The 17,678-nt window shown below is 37.5% G+C and overlaps 1 protein-coding gene and 1 long non-coding RNA gene across 8 annotated transcripts in view; one reads left to right on the top strand and one right to left on the bottom strand.

The window, feature by feature from the left end:
• Positions 1–17,678, bottom strand: part of LOC110255476 (uncharacterized) — a 217,504-nt gene that overhangs the window by 4,608 nt on the left and 195,218 nt on the right. The window lies entirely within an intron of this gene.
• COL28A1 (collagen type XXVIII alpha 1 chain) overlaps positions 1,254–17,678 on the top strand; it is a 171,089-nt gene continuing 154,664 nt past the window's right edge. Inside the window, exons 1-4 of one of the 6 annotated variants that reach the window (XM_084977084.1) lie at positions 9,408–9,553; positions 10,652–10,752; positions 13,960–14,123; positions 15,587–16,143. In XM_084977084.1, coding sequence (XP_084833210.1) covers positions 13,997–14,123; positions 15,587–16,143 — 684 coding nt within the window. In that variant the 5' untranslated portion in view covers positions 9,408–9,553; positions 10,652–10,752; positions 13,960–13,996. Of the gene's footprint in view, positions 1,485–9,344; positions 9,554–10,566; positions 10,753–13,959; positions 14,124–15,586; positions 16,144–17,678 lie in introns of those variants that run through there. The other 5 variants (XM_021063396.2, XM_021063395.2, XM_084977086.1 and 2 more) reach the window with 5 other exon arrangements.

Raw genomic sequence — 17,678 nt, 5'->3', positions numbered from 1 at the left:
TTAAACTTGCCTTTGTTTCATTTTTCCTTGGAATATTCTTCTTCAAGACTTAGAAAAATTAAATTGTATCTATTCCTCAAGATACATTGCTCAGCCTCTCAAAGTCTCCCTCAACTGGAAGTAATTTCTACCCTTCTGAACTCCTTGGTATTTGTCATTGTTCCTCTCAGACCCTTAGTCTCTTTACACACACACACACACACACACACACACACACACACACACACTTATGTACTAGAATAATGTTACTGCAGATTATATTACAATATACTCACATTGTTCTACTGTGAATTCTTTGAGGGTGTTATACACATTAGAATCACCATTGTTCTTCATATTATTTCTTTTCTTTTTTTTTTCTTTTTTCATCGTTTTGCCTTTTCTAGGGTCACTTCTGTGGCATATGGAGGTTCCCAGGCTAGGAGTTTAATTGGAGCTGTAGCCGCCAGTCTATGCCAGAGCCACAGCAATGAGGGATCTGAGCCACGTCTGCAAACTACACCACAGCTCACCGCAATGCTGGATCCTTAACTCACTGAGCAAGGCCAGGGATTGAAACCGCAACCTTATGGTTCCTAGTTGGATTCGTTAACCACTGAGCCACAACAGGAACTCCCATATTATTTCTAGAATCAAAACAATGAATGCATGATGAGAAATTAAATAAACATGAATGCTTCCATTCCAACTCAAAATTTAAAAATATCATTTTGAGAAGAGTATCAAAGGAAAAGTCTTTCTTCCTTTCTTTTTTTCTCTCTTCTTTTTCTTTCCTTCCAGCTGCACCGGTGGCATATGGAAGTTCCCAGGCTAGGGGTTGAATCCCAACTGCAGCTAAGGCCAAGGCCACAGCCACAGCAACACAAGATCTGAGCTGCATCTGCATCCTACGCCACAAAGCACAGCAATGCCAGATGCTTAACCTACTGAGGGAGGCCAGGGATTGAACCCACATCTTCAGGGAGACAATGTAGGGTCCATAACCAACTGAGCCATGATGGGAACTCCTTGAGGGAAAGGTCTTAAATTTCAGATATTTCTACCATACACAACTGTTTTCATTTCTGTGTTTCACTTTCAGGATTTAGCTATGTTCAGACAGCATATTTGTTTATATAATAAGATATTAAAAACTGGATTTGTCATCTCTAGTTTTGGCTAAACTCCACTAAATGGAACAAAACAATAGGTGATGAATATTCCCACATTCCAAAGTGAGATGCTAACACTTATGCAGAACTGGAAAATATTTTGTAACCTGAAGACCTAAACACCCTAAAGGACATAAAAGGCTTGGAACTGAAGAGTCTGAAAGAGATTTCTTTGGCAAAATTCATTGCCATGGTACCTCACTTCTAAGCTGGTGGGAGAGGTTTGAAGGTGCTCTTCTTCACAGAGAGCTTGATCTAGGCATGGGAATGAAGGTGGGAGATGTGGAGGGCTGCTGTCTGAGCCAATTCCTGGAATCGTTCTGAAGGCGAGAGGTGAGAGACACGTCTGTGGGAATAAACTTTACTTTTAGAGTCTGTCGGGATAAACAACAGACAACCAGGTCCTAGATGTGGGCCACAAGGGGAGAGGGGCAGCCTAGAGTCTAGGTCTAGAGGGCTTTCTGGTGGTAGTGACACAGCTTCAGCTGAGAGACGCTGGAGGTGTACCACTGGGTGTGATGTGAAAGAGGACTGTGCTTGACACTGGCCAGAGAGGAGATCTTGCTGACTTTGAGATCTTTTTGAGCAGTCCTCAGGGAAGCAGAATTCCCAGCCAAGGCAGGAGAGCTCCACAGTGGAGGAAGAGATCTTTTGAGTTTCTTCCAAAATCAAAGCAGAGTAGTAATCAGTTAAGTAGACCTTTCCAGTCTCTCTACCTAGAAGAGTCAGAAACTGCTCTTCATGAGTTTGGGGCAGTTGGAGGGGCACAAAGTGGGGAAATGGAAAAGGTGACCAGGTCTCCTTTCCCACTGCAGGATTCCAGCCTGAAGCAGGCCCCCACTGGGGAGAGGATAAACTTTAAGGTCAGAGTTTTAGCTATTATGTGGAAATGAACTTTCAAATTATTGAGACAAGACCATTTTTTATGACTATGTGAGAGAAGTGATTTTTTTTTTTTTTTTGAAAGGGCCATGTCTGTGATATATGGAAGTTCCCAGGCTAGAGTTTGAATTGGAGCTGCAGTTGCTGGCCTACACCACAGCCACATCAATGCCAGATCTGAGCCACATCTGCCACATACATCACAGCTTATGACAATGTCTGATCCTTAACACAATGAGTGAGTCCAGGGACCAAACCCATATCGTCACGGAGCCACAGTGGGAATTCCAGGAATGATTTTTATACTAAAGAATGACTCAGAATCATGACACCTGCCTGTAATTTCATCCAAAGGGCAAGGAAAATCCTGCCCTCAAAAATAGATATGGAAGATGTGGTATATGTACATAATCCTGCCCTCAAAATAGATATGGAAGATGTGGTATATGTACATAATGGAATACTACTCAGCCATAGAAAAGAACAAAATAATGCCATTTGCAGCAATATGGATGGAAATGGAGAGTCTAATACTAAGTGAAGTAAGTCAGAAAGAGAAAGACCAATATCATATGATATCAATTATATCTGGAATCTAATATATGGCACAAATGAACTTATCAACAAAAAAAACCTCATGAACATGGAGAACAGACTTGTAGTTGCCAAGGGGGTGGGGGAGGGAGTGGGATGGACTGGGAGTTTGGAGTTAGTAGATGCAAACTATTGTATTTGGAGTGGATAAGCAATGAGATCCTGCCATATATTATAGGGAACTCTATCTAGTCACTTGTGATGGAACATGATTGAAAATATTGTGAGGAAAAAGATTGTGTGTGTGTGTGTGTGTGTGTATGTACATTACTGGGTCACTTTGCTGTTCTGCAGAAATTGACACATTGTGAATCAACTATAATAAAAATTTTAAAAAATTGATGTGAAAGGACAGCTGGGGAAAAAATAAAGTTATTTTATGATGGATCCTACAGAGTACTGCTCTTTCAGTGGATTGGTTTTATTCAACTGTAATTAGAATTAGCAAACCATTTTATGACTAAAATGTCAAGTCTTTAACAAATGAATACAAATTGTAAAACATAATAAATGCACTTTTTCACACTAAAATATTAATCACATAAACAGCATGATATTACATAGGGTTGAAGTCTATGGTTCCACAGGCTGTGCATTAAAATACCTCCAGGAAGGCCAAGTGCATGGTGGTTACTCTATAGCTGTCAGCAGCAAGAGTCTTGAGGAAGGGGCATTTTTCTAGTATGAGGTTTGGCACTATATGTAACATGCATGGTACTGTAAAGACAATGATACTGTGTATCATGAGGACCATTCATACAGGGTGTTTAAATTAAGCAAATACCCAGACTATTGAAAATTTTATATTGTGAAGATGAATGTTTGCACATTGAGTTTAAAAATAATCTGCTCTCCAAAAAGAAGCTTAGTTTTTTTTTATTAAGCTGAGGGGGAAAGCATCTGCGAATTGTTTATTTAATGGTTTAAAAGTTAAAATTTCAATTTTTATTTATTTTTTAAATATGTCAGCCAAGAAAATACATAACTTCCATATTTGTTTTCTTATAAGTATTTCACAAATAAGTGTATGGGGTAAAACTGAGTAGCCCCAAGACTGGATTTAATTGGAAGATACTGCTTAAAATTGGAAGGCACTGAATTATTCTTTGAGAGCAAGTTTAAGATTTTTTTCTTATTCTATTCTGCTATCTTATTCTATTATCAGAAAATTTGTCTTCCAATGCATGTACATTCTACATCTCTGATTGAAGATCTAACCAGTTTCTGTTTGTGAAGAAATAATTTCTTATATTAAAGCCTGCAAATTATTTATTAAATGTGTTATTGCCTAAGAGTTTCCTGTAATTTTTTAATGGCCACACCCACAGCATATGGAGGTTCCCAGGCAAGGGATTGAATTCAAGCCACAGCTGTGACCTACATGTGCCACAGCTACAGCAACACTAGATCATTTTTAATCCACTGCTCCAGGCCAGGGATCAAACCTACACTTCTGCAGCAACCTGAGATGCTGTAGTCAGATTCTTAACCCACTGCACCACAATGGCAACTCCATCTCTCTTGTGATTTTAGTATACATGTCTGAGGAATAAAACTCATATTTAGCAGCCTGTAATATTATTAGATGCAAGTAAGCCCTACCCTGACTATTAAATAGAATTAAATCTAAAAAATAGAAGAGGAAGGAACACTTCCAAGCTCATTTTATGAGGCCAGCATTATCCTGATACAAAAACCAGACAAATAAACCACAAGAAAAAATATCACTAGCCAACATCCCTTATGAATATAGACGCAAAAATCCTCAACAAAATATTAGCTGGAATTCAACAATACATTAAAAGGATGGTAATAAATTAAGTAGGATTTATTCCAGGAATACAAGGATAGTTCAACATCCATGAATCAATCAACGTGATACACTACGTTAACAAAATGGAGGATAAAAGTCATGATTATCTCAGTAGATGCATAAAAAAACATTAGGCAAAATGCAACACCCATTTAAATAGATTGGATAAGTTTGATAAACAGATTGGATAAGCTTATTCATTATAATAAACTCATTGATGCCATTCATTTTTCTTGTGGTTGAAATTAATGCTGCTGTTCCTAACATGTCTTTAAAGTTTTAGTTTCTAAAAATTATTATTCCCTTTAACCTGAATTTTTTCCTCTGCATTTATTTTACAAGGTAGAGGTTGTGGAGTAGAGAGTATACAAACAGTGAAATAAAATGTAGTCATTTTAACTATGCCTACATACATACAGAGGGAGATGAGAGTTAAGAGTGGTAATTATTCACAACATTCTTCCTCTGGATTTGGGGTTAATTGAGAAATATATATAATAGCCAGGGACATAGAGATCAGAATATCAGCATTACTACCAGTAAAGCTCAGAGTAGCTTGGAACTCCAGCTAAGTTTCCTGGTGCTTGCATCCATGTATAGAATTTGGGCTTTCTCACCAAACAGAACCTGCTAGCTGCAAGGGGCATCACTCACTACTTCCCATCCCTGGATCTCTAATAGTAAGTATGGAGAAGAGGAGGTCACACATGCTTAGGGCTTTGAACACATTTCTACCGATTCAGGAAACACGGACCAATTGGTGTTGAACTATTACCCACATCATTCAGGATAAATCTAAATCTTCCTTCTGTGGAGAGGACTAAATAGGGGGAGAAAAGATATACCAAAGGCTATACACTGGTAAAAGTATCATAGAAATATGAAAGCAGGGACATACTTGCTAATGAAAATGGAACTGTCAATCAATATCCCTGCTGGAACTGCAGTCATTGATCAGTTGCAATAGTACTTTGGCCAAGGACAAAAGAATTTGGCAAAAATAAATAGAGCATTCCCCAAAATTCAACTTGCTATGTGGAATTTAAAGTAGAGCATATTATGTATTTTGTTATTATAGTATTTGTAAATATATACCCTTCATATCACATTTAGAATAAACTTATATATGTACACCCACACTTTTTTCTAAGAGAGCCAACTGTTAAATACTTTTCAGCAAACTAGTGGGTACCTTCCTTCTTCATTTCCTTCCCTTTCCTGGTCCAGTTAGGTACTAATCTCTTTGATTCTGCTTTCTAAATATTTCTTGGAATTGTTCACCTCTTTCTATTCCCACTGCTGGTTTTTAAGAGGCTTATTTCTCTTTGGTATTTAACTAAGTTTCCTAATAGGACTCCCAGTCTCTAGGCTTTCTTCCCTGCAAAATTAATTCTTCACAATGTTACCAGAGTGCTTTTCCTAAAATGAAAATATAATCATGTCATTCCTCTGCTTAGCATTGTTCACTGGTTCTTCACTGCATTCAAAATAGTCTAAATCCTTTAATGAGTAACCAAAAAAAAGTACTTACTTATCTCCCTGCACTTCTGTTTTTTTTAGGGCCACACCTGTGGCATATGGAGGATTCCCAGGCTAGGGGTTGAATCGGAGCTGCAGCTGCTGGTCTACACCACAGCTACAGCAATGCTTAATCCGGGCTGTGTCTGCAACCCACACCACAGCTCACAGCAACACCAGATCTTTAACCCACTGAGCAAGGCCAGGGATCAACCTGCGTCCTCATGGATGCTAGTCTGGTCCGTTACAGCTGTGCCACAACGGGAACTCCTCTCCCTGAACTTCTGACTTGAGTGTCACAACCTGGGCTGGGCTCCCTCTTTGCAGACCTCTTTTATAGATATTATCACAGTGTATTGCCATTGCCTTTTTTTGGTATATAAACAAAATTGTATGTATACAAAATTGTATGTATACAGAATTTTGTATATAAAAAATTCCAAACATACGTAAAAGTTGACAGAATTATATACCAAACCCAGTACCCACCGTCTATATTCTACAATAAACATTCTATCTGTAATTGACACATTTGCTACATCAAAATATTCACCCATCTACCCACCCCTTTATCCATCTTCTTTTTTTAATAATATATTTCAAAGTAAGTTGCAGACACCTGTACATTTTATTCTCAAACGCTTCAGCATGGAGTTTGATATTTAATTACTTAAAAGATTTATTTGGTAAAATTTGCCATTGCCTTTTACTTATTTATCTCTTTCACTGGGCTGAAATGACTGGGTCTTATTTGTTTTCTACCCAATGCCTCGCACAAATCTTGCACATAATAGGAACTAAGTTAACATTGGTTAAATGAATGTATTTCAGATTTCATCAGATGTTAGTTTCTTGATTCATATATGAAAGTAATTTTGTCACACATTGATTCATTCTCTTATTCCCCTGCCCAGAAAATTTGTAGACAGCAACTTCCATACTATCTGCTCAGCATCACAGGGAATTAAGAATTTTAATCTCACATGTCTTTCCACAAAGCCCCACAAGGTGGTGCCCAAATATCTTTTTAAAACAATAGTCCCTCCATACACATGGTTAGTCCCAACTAATTTCTGTTAGTATTTGGCTATTCTGAATTCGGTTAATTAGCATAATAGAATGTGTGTGTTTGTGTGTTTGGTGTGTGAGTAATTTCAGAATTTATGGTTCTGAATATAAACAATGAATAATGATTATATTAGGGACCTTATGTTTGTATAGAATTAAATATATTATTTAATTAAATACATTATATAAAGGTTTTTCGTATACAAAATAGTAAAATATGAATTCACCTCAATTCTCTTTTACTGTAAATTTTTCCCATGAATAACTTACCTTTAGTACAGAATTTTAAGGGTCAGAAGAAGAAATAAACTATTTTGTATAGGAGGATCTACTTTATTTATTTATTTATTTACTTATTTATTTTTGTCTTTTTAGGGCTGCACCCGTGGCATATGGAGGTTCCCAGGCCAGGGGTTGAATCGGAGCTGTAGCTGCCAGTCTATGCCACAGCCACAGCCATGCCAGATCCAAGCCGAATCAGCTGCCTACACCACAGCTCATGGCAATGCCAGATCCTTAACCCACTGAGCAAGGCCAGGGATTGAACCCGCAAACTCATGGTTCCTAGTCGGATTTGTTTCTGCTGTGCCACGTTGGGAACTCCCTATTTATATTTATTTTTATTTTTATTTTTTGTCTTTTTAAGGCTGCACCTGTGGTATATGGAAGTTCCCAGGCTAGGGGTTGAATCAGAGCTGCAATTGCAGGTCTACACCACAGCCATGGCAACACTGGATCCGAACCACATCTTTGACTTACACCACAGCTTGCAGCAACACCAGATCTTTAACCCACTGAGTGAGGCCATGAATCAAACCCGAATCCTCATAGACACTATGTTGGGTTCTTAACTCGCTGAGCCACAGTGGGAGCTCCAGGATCCATATTATTTAGATGTAACTCAAAAACAATGCCTCTATTATCTTAATTGTGGACAATGTTATGTGAGCCAGCATTGTGGTGAATTGACATAATGTGGAACAATAAGTTACTTAAAGTTCTTAAAACTCTTTGGTCCCAAGAATTAGATTGACTTAAAAAAAAAACTATTTTTGGAGTTCTTGCTCTGGTGCAGTGGGTTAAGAATCTGATTGCAGTGGCTCCAGTCACTGCAGAGGTGTGGGTTCAATCCCCGGCCAGTGCAGTGGGATAAAGGATCTGGAGCTGCTGCTGCTATAGCTCAAGTAACAGCTGTGGCTCCAATTCAGTCCTTGGCCTGGGAACTTCCACATGCCATGGGTGCAGCCATAAAAGGAAAAAAAATGACGATAAAAAAATAAAATACTTTCTTCGTTGAATATTCTTATTAAATCCAAAATGAACTGATCTGAATACTCAAACGGGTGTTGAGTTTCTTTCTGCAACTTATTCATGTAAATAGTGATAACTACCTATATTACTGGTTGAATCAGAGCTATAGCTGCCGACCTACGCCACAGCCACAGCAACGGGGGATCTGAGCCGTGCCTGTGACCTACACCATAGCTCACAGCAATGCCAGATCCTGAACCCACTGATTGAGGCCAGGGATTGAATCTGCATCCTCATTGATCCTAGTCAGGTTTGTTAAACCCTGAGCCACAAAGGGAACTCCCAGTTCTGAGATTTGATGTTATTATTTGCCCCCCAAACAAGAAAAGTCTAAATACCATCTAGTGGGGGAATGGAAGAATTCATCAAGACACAATACAACACTTTTGAATACCTGAAAGTAACATCAACTAAATGAAAAATAGAAAAAAATCTTCCCCATTAGAAGCAGAGTTTGGTCAAGGCTTAGTAAATAGACCCTATGTTTCTTTTTTCTTTCTCTCTCTCTCTCTCTTTTTTTTTGGTGGATTCTGCATGAAAAAGTTGAGACTTCTCTACTCAATGGCTAAAGGGAATAATTTTTTTTAAAAAAATTGGGCATTCAAACCGATGATAGGGCTAGACCTATACACTTTCAGATATTTCTTAGAAAGTAAAATTGTAAAAAATTTCCAGATAGCATTCTGATTTTTTGTCATAATATAATTTGCTCTTAATAAAGAATAGAAAACAACACAGAAAGAGGAACTATCAATATTGAAGGAAAATTTTAAAGATATTAATAGTTGTAAGTTTTGTACAACAGGAATTTATACCGTCACTGTGGTCGAGGGCACCAGCTTCCTAGAGGTATTGTTATTCTGGAAGTTGTTAATCTACCCCAGGAAAAAAGAGTTGACCTTCTGAAAAACTCCCACTACTTTGTCCTATGATTTTCATCTCACAAAAGTGAAAGCTGTGGCTAACATTTGCAGGCTATTTAAGGGAGGCTTCTGGGAAATTCCATTGTTACTTCTGCAATATTTCCGCTGTTTCTTTTTTCTACTACCAAAGCCCTGAAAAACTTCCTCAGTTCCCCCAAAACTCCTATGTGGTTAGGACCATTTCACATGGATACCTAATTTAATGATGTAATTGTTATAAGTGCTCTTTGGGGAACTAATGGACCTGAGCGAAGTTCCCATTCCGGCATTCTCTTGCATTCGTATGACAGTGGGTAAGTTACTGAACTAATCTTTGCCTCCTCATCCTCATCTGCAAAATGTGAATTTCGCAGCACTTACTCTAAGTAGATGGTTTGCTTTTGGAGAGTTCAGTCCCGTAATGTGTGTGAAGCACTTAGCAGAATGCCTAGCCCCAGGTAAAGAGTTTATAAAATGGAAGCTATTATTCTTAAACCAAACAGAGTCATAATGTTAAAAATGTCTTCCTAAAAAGCTGACTCTAAATAATTCCAACATGAACACTTATACTGCTTTCTCTGATCCTCTTGCTATTTTTATCTTTGAGGCAGTCTGTAGAAAAGCCTGCTGTTTGTTGTGTAGGGCTTGAGTGGCTTCTTGGCAGTATGTTTTGCACTGATAAACATGGACTCAATATGGGCTGTAACCACAAGGTAGAAAGTAGGAAAAAAAAAAAAAAGAATGGAACCATTACCATGACTGCCTTTCCTAGACAGAGACCTCAGAATATTGACCACTGTAAACCTCCCCCTCATGTTACAGTTTGAAAGAATCTTGATAAATTAAATTTACTCCCTCATTTCACAAGTGGGAAACTGGGGGTCCACCTGTTTGAGACAGAAGCAGGACTAAATTCAGATCACTTTTCCACTATACGTTGTATACATTTTCTTATGAAAAATTTCAAAAATCACAGATGTAGAAAGATTAGAATCATAAACTTTTACATACTCATCACCCAGCTTGAATAATCATCAACCCATTGCCTCTCTTGAAAAACCAGGTTTGCTTCTGAGTCCGGTATAATTTCTCCTCCTTCACAGAGCTGTTCAGAACCAGTATCTTACAAAGTGATCCCCAGACAAAGGGGTCACAGACACAGCATGAGAAACTAAGGCAGACTCAATAAATGCCTAAAATATAGAAAATCTGCCCAAGTCATTTTCACAACAGCCTGGAAAACATAGACTTATTATGTATGAAAGGACGCTGTCCCTTTAAATTACTTACTGATCCCACCCAGATCTTGCACCCTGGCCAAATGCCTGACCACTCTTCCTTTAACTTAGTCTAAAAAACATGAGTAAAAGATTACAAAAGATACAAAAGCAGACAATTTTTATTTCCTACAGAACAGAACAATATCATATAGCCAACTCCATCCCTAACAATGGTCTTTGCTGTTGGCATTTGCTTAACCAGTCTTTAGTTCCTGTTTGGCAAACTTTATAAGGTAAGACATAACTGTTTTGCTTTAATCACTTGAAATCAGATAGGACAACAAGGAACTGTGGGAGGCTAAATGGTTTGCATAATTTTGATAAGAAAGCTTATCAAAAATCTTATCCTCTTATTATTTTGCATTATCAGGAAAATATGAATGATTGTCAAAATGTAGACATTTAAAATTTAAAGTTATTTTAAAATTTATTTTTAATTCACAGTTTGCTATGTAGCATTGCAGTGATGTTCATATCTTTGGGGGCATTTTTTTCTTAAGTTGGAACAAGTTTTTATAATTCACTATTAATTGTATGATTCTTCATAAAGTGGTAAGTTTAGCAATGCGAATAAAGTCTTTAATCATTTTATCTTCATGGCAAAAAAATGAGATTCAAATACTGTTAATAAAATTGGGAAACTCCGCTGACAAATAATTTGATTTTTTGGATTTATTGATCCTGATATTTACCCAAAGTACATTTTAGGCAAAAAAGCCAAAATGTGGCATTTGGCTAGTGATAATCATTGCTTCTGCATTTATAAAATAAAAGCTATAGTAAGCATACGGAGTTATATTTCTTTTATTTAACTAATGGTATTTTCCCCCCTGAAACCTACTTTGCTTGTATGTGACATCTAAATGAGAAAAAGAGCACTATTAAAAACTGAGGCAAAATAAAATATAGCAAAAGCAATTGGAAATATGTGGGCTTTTCTTTTAAAAAAATTTTTATTACAGTTGATTTACAATGTTCTGTCAATTTCTGCTGTATAGGAGGTAGGCTTTTAAAATGACAAATTAGTAAAGTAGAAAGAGATTTCAGGAAGGCAGTAGAACTAAAAAACTAGAGGAAGATGTAAAGGTGTCCTCTCGCAAATATCAAAAAACAAAAAAGAGAAGAAGCATGACTTTAGTTTCGGAGAACTAGATAAAAAAATGTCAGAAAAAATAGTAATAAAATAAGAGGTATTGTGATTATTGCTAATGAATCAGTTGTACCAAGGAAGTTGTATATACAAGTCTTCGGGTAAAAACTCAAAATTATATGTCAACTAACTGGATGAGCAAGGGCTTAGTTTTGGGAAAGATGTCTTTATTTAAAGCCGGCATTTCCAAAGACCTAAATGAGGCCTGCAAATGAGAAAAAAGTGGTTTTCATCTCAGGATCCTGCATGGGAATCTCCTCCTTTAGTTTTTGAAGAGTTGTTTTGATCATGTAACTTTTAAAATATCTCCTGTTCTCAATGAAATTAAAATTGCAGTCTCTTATTTCCAGAACTTCTGAGGGGTTGTTTATAGCTTAGGATCAACAAAAGAAAGAAGGCATATCTAATATGAAGGACATGATGTTATGCCTTTCCCCCAATGAAAATGCGATAGCAACTGTGTTTTGCCACATAGCCTTATCCTACGCTAATCTTCAGGGTTAAACTTGTACATCCTATTTCTTCTCCTTGGTTTGCAAGGGGTTACTTGGAGAAGGATATCTCCTTATGATTTATTTCTTTAGCACTCTCCTTCTCCTCCTCCTCTTCCTCCTCCCTCACCCTTTCCATCCTCCTCTTTCTTCTCCTTCTACCTCTTTCCATCCCCTTCCCCCTCTCCTCCTCCATCGCCTTCTCCTTCTTCTTCTCCTCCTTCTTATTCTATACTCAGCTGTCTCCATATTCTAGCATACCTGGTCTGAAGAGCAGTTGACATTTGGTCAATAACACTTGATGTACTTGCCAAAAGACATGCTTGGCCATACTGATATAGTCAGCTTAATAAATTTCCTGCTGGCTGATGCTGTTGGAAGAGCAATTTATGTCATGGAACCACTCACTGATCCATCCCAACCCAATAGCTTTGCTTCTTGTTGTGGTGTCTCCAAACTGGCATGTATGAAAGAAGTCAGTCATCCATCTCATTCCTCACTGCCTTTGCATGTATTTCCACCCCCCATTCAGAGGCTGGAAAAATCAGGCTCACAATTTCCCAGTCACCATTCCCTGAAGGCAAGCTGCCAAAGAAGGAAAGCGTGATTCCTTTTCCAGTACTTCTGAAGTCAATGTACTTTAGGCAGACAACTATTTCCAAACCATGAAGAATATTCGTTCAAAATAAGCTATATTGCTTCCATTCTTGAGTGTACTGAGCTAGCCACACATGAGTCTTCTCTTGCCAGGGAAGCCTGTGGGTTTAAAAATTCGTTTGGTACATAGCTGGACATACTGAATGACGAAAATTGCTGATGACTTAAATAAAGGATCAGATTTTAAATTGAAAATCTAGCCCAGTTTCATGGGTTGTTCAGAGGGGATTGCTTTCTAATTTCAAGTCCTATTTCTGACCAGTAGTTCTTTCATCTAACATTGGAAGAACAGCATTGCTTAGCACATCTATCATTTTTGCTCACACTTTTTAGACTCACTGGATACGCAACTGTTGTATCGCTTGGAACTCTGGTGGAGATGACATTTCCAAAGTAAAAGTAGAAAATGGGGTTCTAGGAGTTCCCTGGTGGCTCAGCAGGTTAAGGATCCAGCATTGTCTTGGCTGTGGCTCTGGTTGCTGCTGTGGTGCCAGTTCAATCCCTGGCCCTTGCACTTCTACGTACCATGGGAGTAGCAAAAAAAAAAAAAAAAAGAAAAAGAAAAAAAGAAAGAAAAAGAAAATGGGGTTCTATGGAAACAGAAGAGAAATTTAATTTTTGGCTTGACCTCTAAACTCATTGAAATTGTGCATGTAATATGAAGACTGAAATCGTGGTTGTGATATTAAGACTGGTGGTTCTCTACAACCCTATAAAAATATGGGCATGGTCAAGAATTAGTTACATGAAAACAAATGAAACAACTTTGTAGCAATCTGATACTACTTGGAGAAAGCGGAAATCTCAAACAGACCCTGTGATTGAACCATATCACCACGTAGAGGGGGACTGAAATGTTTTTAAATCGCTCTCCTCTCTGTTCCCCATGATATAATGGGAAATTCAGACTACTTGGATGTAATTCTTTGAATATATGGAAATATTCATGAATAATGCTTGGTTGTTTTGGCATGATTTATTTGGATTAGAAACTATAAAAATCTCAATACGGATTTTTAAAAATAAATGTGAATGAAAGGCCTTTTCTCTTGACACATGCCAGTTTTCAATTCTGCTGGCTTGAAATTAAAAATAGCAATCTATATTTCTTAAAGTATTTATAACTGATTTTTCTATTAAAGGTGCTACACGGCAGATGATTTTTCACCATCTACCATAATGTGGATGAACAAACAATTTGTATTTTATCTTCTGCTTTTGTCAGCTTTTATGAGCAAGACGATATATGGACAAAGAAAGAAAGGATCAAAGTCCAATTTACTTGCAAGAAGAAATCATCTCCAGGGTAAAGAATGTTTTGTTTTGTCTTTATTTGTTCTAGCATTTTATTTTATTTTATTATTTTTAAAGAGTTTATTTTTATTATAATTGATTTACAGTGTTGTACCAATTTCTGCTGTACAGCAAAGTGACCCAGTTATATATTATCCCTTTCTTATATTATCTTCTATCATGTTCTATCCCTAGAGACTTCCCTGTGCTATACAGTAGGACTTCATTGCCCATCCATTCTAAATGTAATAGTTTGCATCTACCAACCCTAAACTTCTCATCCATCACACTCCCCACTGCCGCCTGCCTGGCAACCACAAGTCTGCTATTCATGTCCATGAGTCTGTTTCTGTTTTGTAGATAGGTTCATCTGTGCCATATTTTAGATTCCACAAATAAGCAATAACATATATTTGTCTTTCTCTTTCTGACTTACTTCACTTAAGTATGAGAATCTCTAGTCATACTCATGCTGTTGCTAGTGGCATTATTTCATTCTTTTTTATGGCTGAGTAGTATTTCACCATGCATGTGTGACACATCTTAATCCATTTATCTGTCAATGGACATTTAGGTTGTTTCCATGTCTTGGCTATTGCGAATAGTGCTGAAATGAACATAGGGTGAATGTATCTTTGTGAATTGTACTGTTGTCCAGATATATGTCCAGGAGTAAGATTGCTAAAACACTTATGTGAATTTTTCCAAACAGCATTTGATGTAAATAGCAAACCATATATTTATGTATATATGTGACGGTCTATTTTGATGTATTACATTAATACACCTTACATCCTTATAAAGCATAATGACAAAAACGTCAGAGTTTTTAGAGCACTTGTGCATTGGTTATCTCATTTGAACCTTACAGTAGCCTTGTAAAATAGGTATGACAGAGATTGCTACTCTCATAGATAAAGAAACAGGCGTAGAGAGGTGAGGCGGCACACTCAAGGCCAGAGACAAATAACTAGTTAAGTTACAGAGTAAGGATTCAAACTTAAGTTCTCCCTTACCATTGCTACAGTGTGATGCATATAGATGTTTTCTTCCTTGATTTCAAAAAAGTTTAGGAAAAAAAAGCGCTATAACAAGATGGGGCCTCACCAACATGACACACAATCTAAGAATTAGGCAGAGTATTATTTACTTCTAGATGATTTTGCCTACAGTTGAATTTCTAAACTATAATGTATTTTCTTGTCCTTTCTAAGTAGGTTTTACTTTGGGAAGATACTCATACTCTGTACTATTTTGTTTGCTTTTGATTTGCACAATTTTATAAGAGGAAAAGAATATATAGGTTTGATAAGAGATTTAGCACTTTACAACAGAAGCCCTGTCTCCAAGGTGCCCCTCTATTTCACTTCCTTCTCCCCTCAAAAACAATAATTCACAACCACATCACCTCAGGGCTTTCCTTATGCCTCACCAGTAGGGACAAGTATTTTGCCTAAACTATTTGTTCTATTTCAGATTCCACTTGCTTCATAGATCTTATTTTCATCGTGGACAGCTCTGAAAGTTCTAAAATTTTTCTCTTTGACAAACAGAAAGATTTTGTGGATAGCTTGAGTGATAAGCTTTTCCAATTGACCCCAGTTGGCTCCTTGAAATATGACATCAAACTGGCAGCCCTTCAGTTTAGCAGCTCTGTCCAAATTGATCCACCTTTCTCCTCGTGGAAGGATCTACACACTTTTAAACAGAGGGTGAAGTCTATGAATTTCATTGGGCAAGGTACTTTCTCTTACTATGCCATTGCCAATGCCACGAGGCTCCTTAAGAGAGAAGGGCGTAAAGACAGTGTGAAAGTGGCTTTGCTGATGACTGATGGCATTGACCATCCGAAGAATCCAGATGTTCAGAGTATTTCTGAAGATGCCCGAAATGCAGGAATAATATTTATCACCATTGGACTTTCTACTGTGGTCAATGAAACCAAGCTTCATTTGATATCTGGGAATTCACCTGGTGAACCTATTCTACTGTTGAATGATTCAACCCTGGTAGATAAAATTCAGAATCGCCTGGTAGGTAATGGGTTGGTTTTATATATATATATATATTTCTCATGATTGATACTCATTTATAAATTTTGTAAGGATAGATACAGGGTCCAAAAGATAAAAAGGAAAAAAAAATCCACCTTGAAAGTGAAAAGAAGACTCTTTCCAAAGTATCTCTGCACTTTCTTGACAGTTTACACTACATAAACCGGGGAAGTGCCTGGCTCATTCTCTGACATCGCACTCCTAACTTTATTGTCAGTCAATGCTGAGGATTTTGAAAGGATTAATTTCCCATCATCCGCCTCAGACTCCTGTTTAAACATCCTGGGCTCCTTGAACACTGCTGACTTATTTTTGATTTGTGGGCAACTTGTGACCTGCTATGTTTGTACCAAGTTCTGCTTTTCCCATTTCACATGTGCAGAAATATTTTTTGACTCTTTGTCTTACCTGTTGCCATTTTATGCTCAAGCAAAGTGCACTAACTTCCAATTTTTAAAATTTCTCTTTGTTTCTTAGGTCTTAAAAATGTTGCCCAATTTAAAATCACTTGTAACCCACCGTTGCTCAACAGTTTCTCCCATCAGATCCATGAGTCCCATTTGATTGATCTCATCAGTTGTGTCACTCCTTTTCTTTACTGGTTGCTTAGCTGTCAGTGAGAGCCTTTCCTTGCTGCTTGGGAAAACATGAGGCAAAGCAATCAAAGCAAAATCCCTCTGCACAAGGTTTCTTAATGAAAAAACTCCTGGAGATAAAGTGGTTGATTCGTTAAGTGGCAAAAATGGATTTTTCTTAACAATATTGATTTTTTAAAAAAATTTCTTGAGAAGAGAGCAAGGCTAATGTGCCTTTAGGCCTGAAGCACTGTGTATGGCTCTTTTGCATCACTTTAAAAAAAACCTCAGGCCCTATTTTCGAGATTGTTTTGCTCCTTTTGTCCCTTCCTCTAATCTTTTTATCAACATTGATTTTTCTCCTCTCAGTTGTTTTTAGCATGAGACTCTGAGTTTTTCTTGCCTACATAATAGTGATCATGGCTTGAGTGCTTTCTGTGTATTAGGCGTATTGCTCTGAATACTTTATATCTGCTTTTTAGGGCCATACCCACTGATGTGGAAGCTCCCAGGCTAGGGGTCGATTTGAAGCTGTAGTCACGGGTCTACACCACAGCCACAGCAAGGAGGGATCTGAACTGTGTCTGTGACCTACACCACAGCTCACAGCAATGCCAGATCCTTTAACCCACTGAGTGAAGCCAGGGATTGAACCTGCATCCTCATGGATAGTAGTCAGATTCTTAACCTGCTGAGTATTTTACATATTTTATTTTACTCAATGTTTACAACAATCTTACGATGTATATACTATTATTATCTTCATTGCATTGTTGAAAATTGAAGGCCAGGCAAACACCCCAGAATGCCTATGCTTTACCCTGTAAAGTTACATTGAGAGGGAAAATAGCAATTATTTTTATAAAAGGTTTTCTCAATCAAAACTGCTTTGAAACAGTTAAGGAACATCCCTTCCCAAAGTTACTATTGTTTTTGGCC

This window comes from Sus scrofa, chromosome 9 (assembly GCF_054392235.1).
Source record: "Sus scrofa isolate SSC_HxYL_T2T_F1_AM1 chromosome 9, Sscrofa_HxYL_maternal_Yorkshire_Landrace_v2.0, whole genome shotgun sequence".
Taxonomy (NCBI): domain Eukaryota; kingdom Metazoa; phylum Chordata; class Mammalia; order Artiodactyla; family Suidae; genus Sus; species Sus scrofa.
The sequence above is the reverse complement of the archived record's forward strand: the minus strand, read 5'-3'. Positions and strand labels throughout refer to the sequence as shown.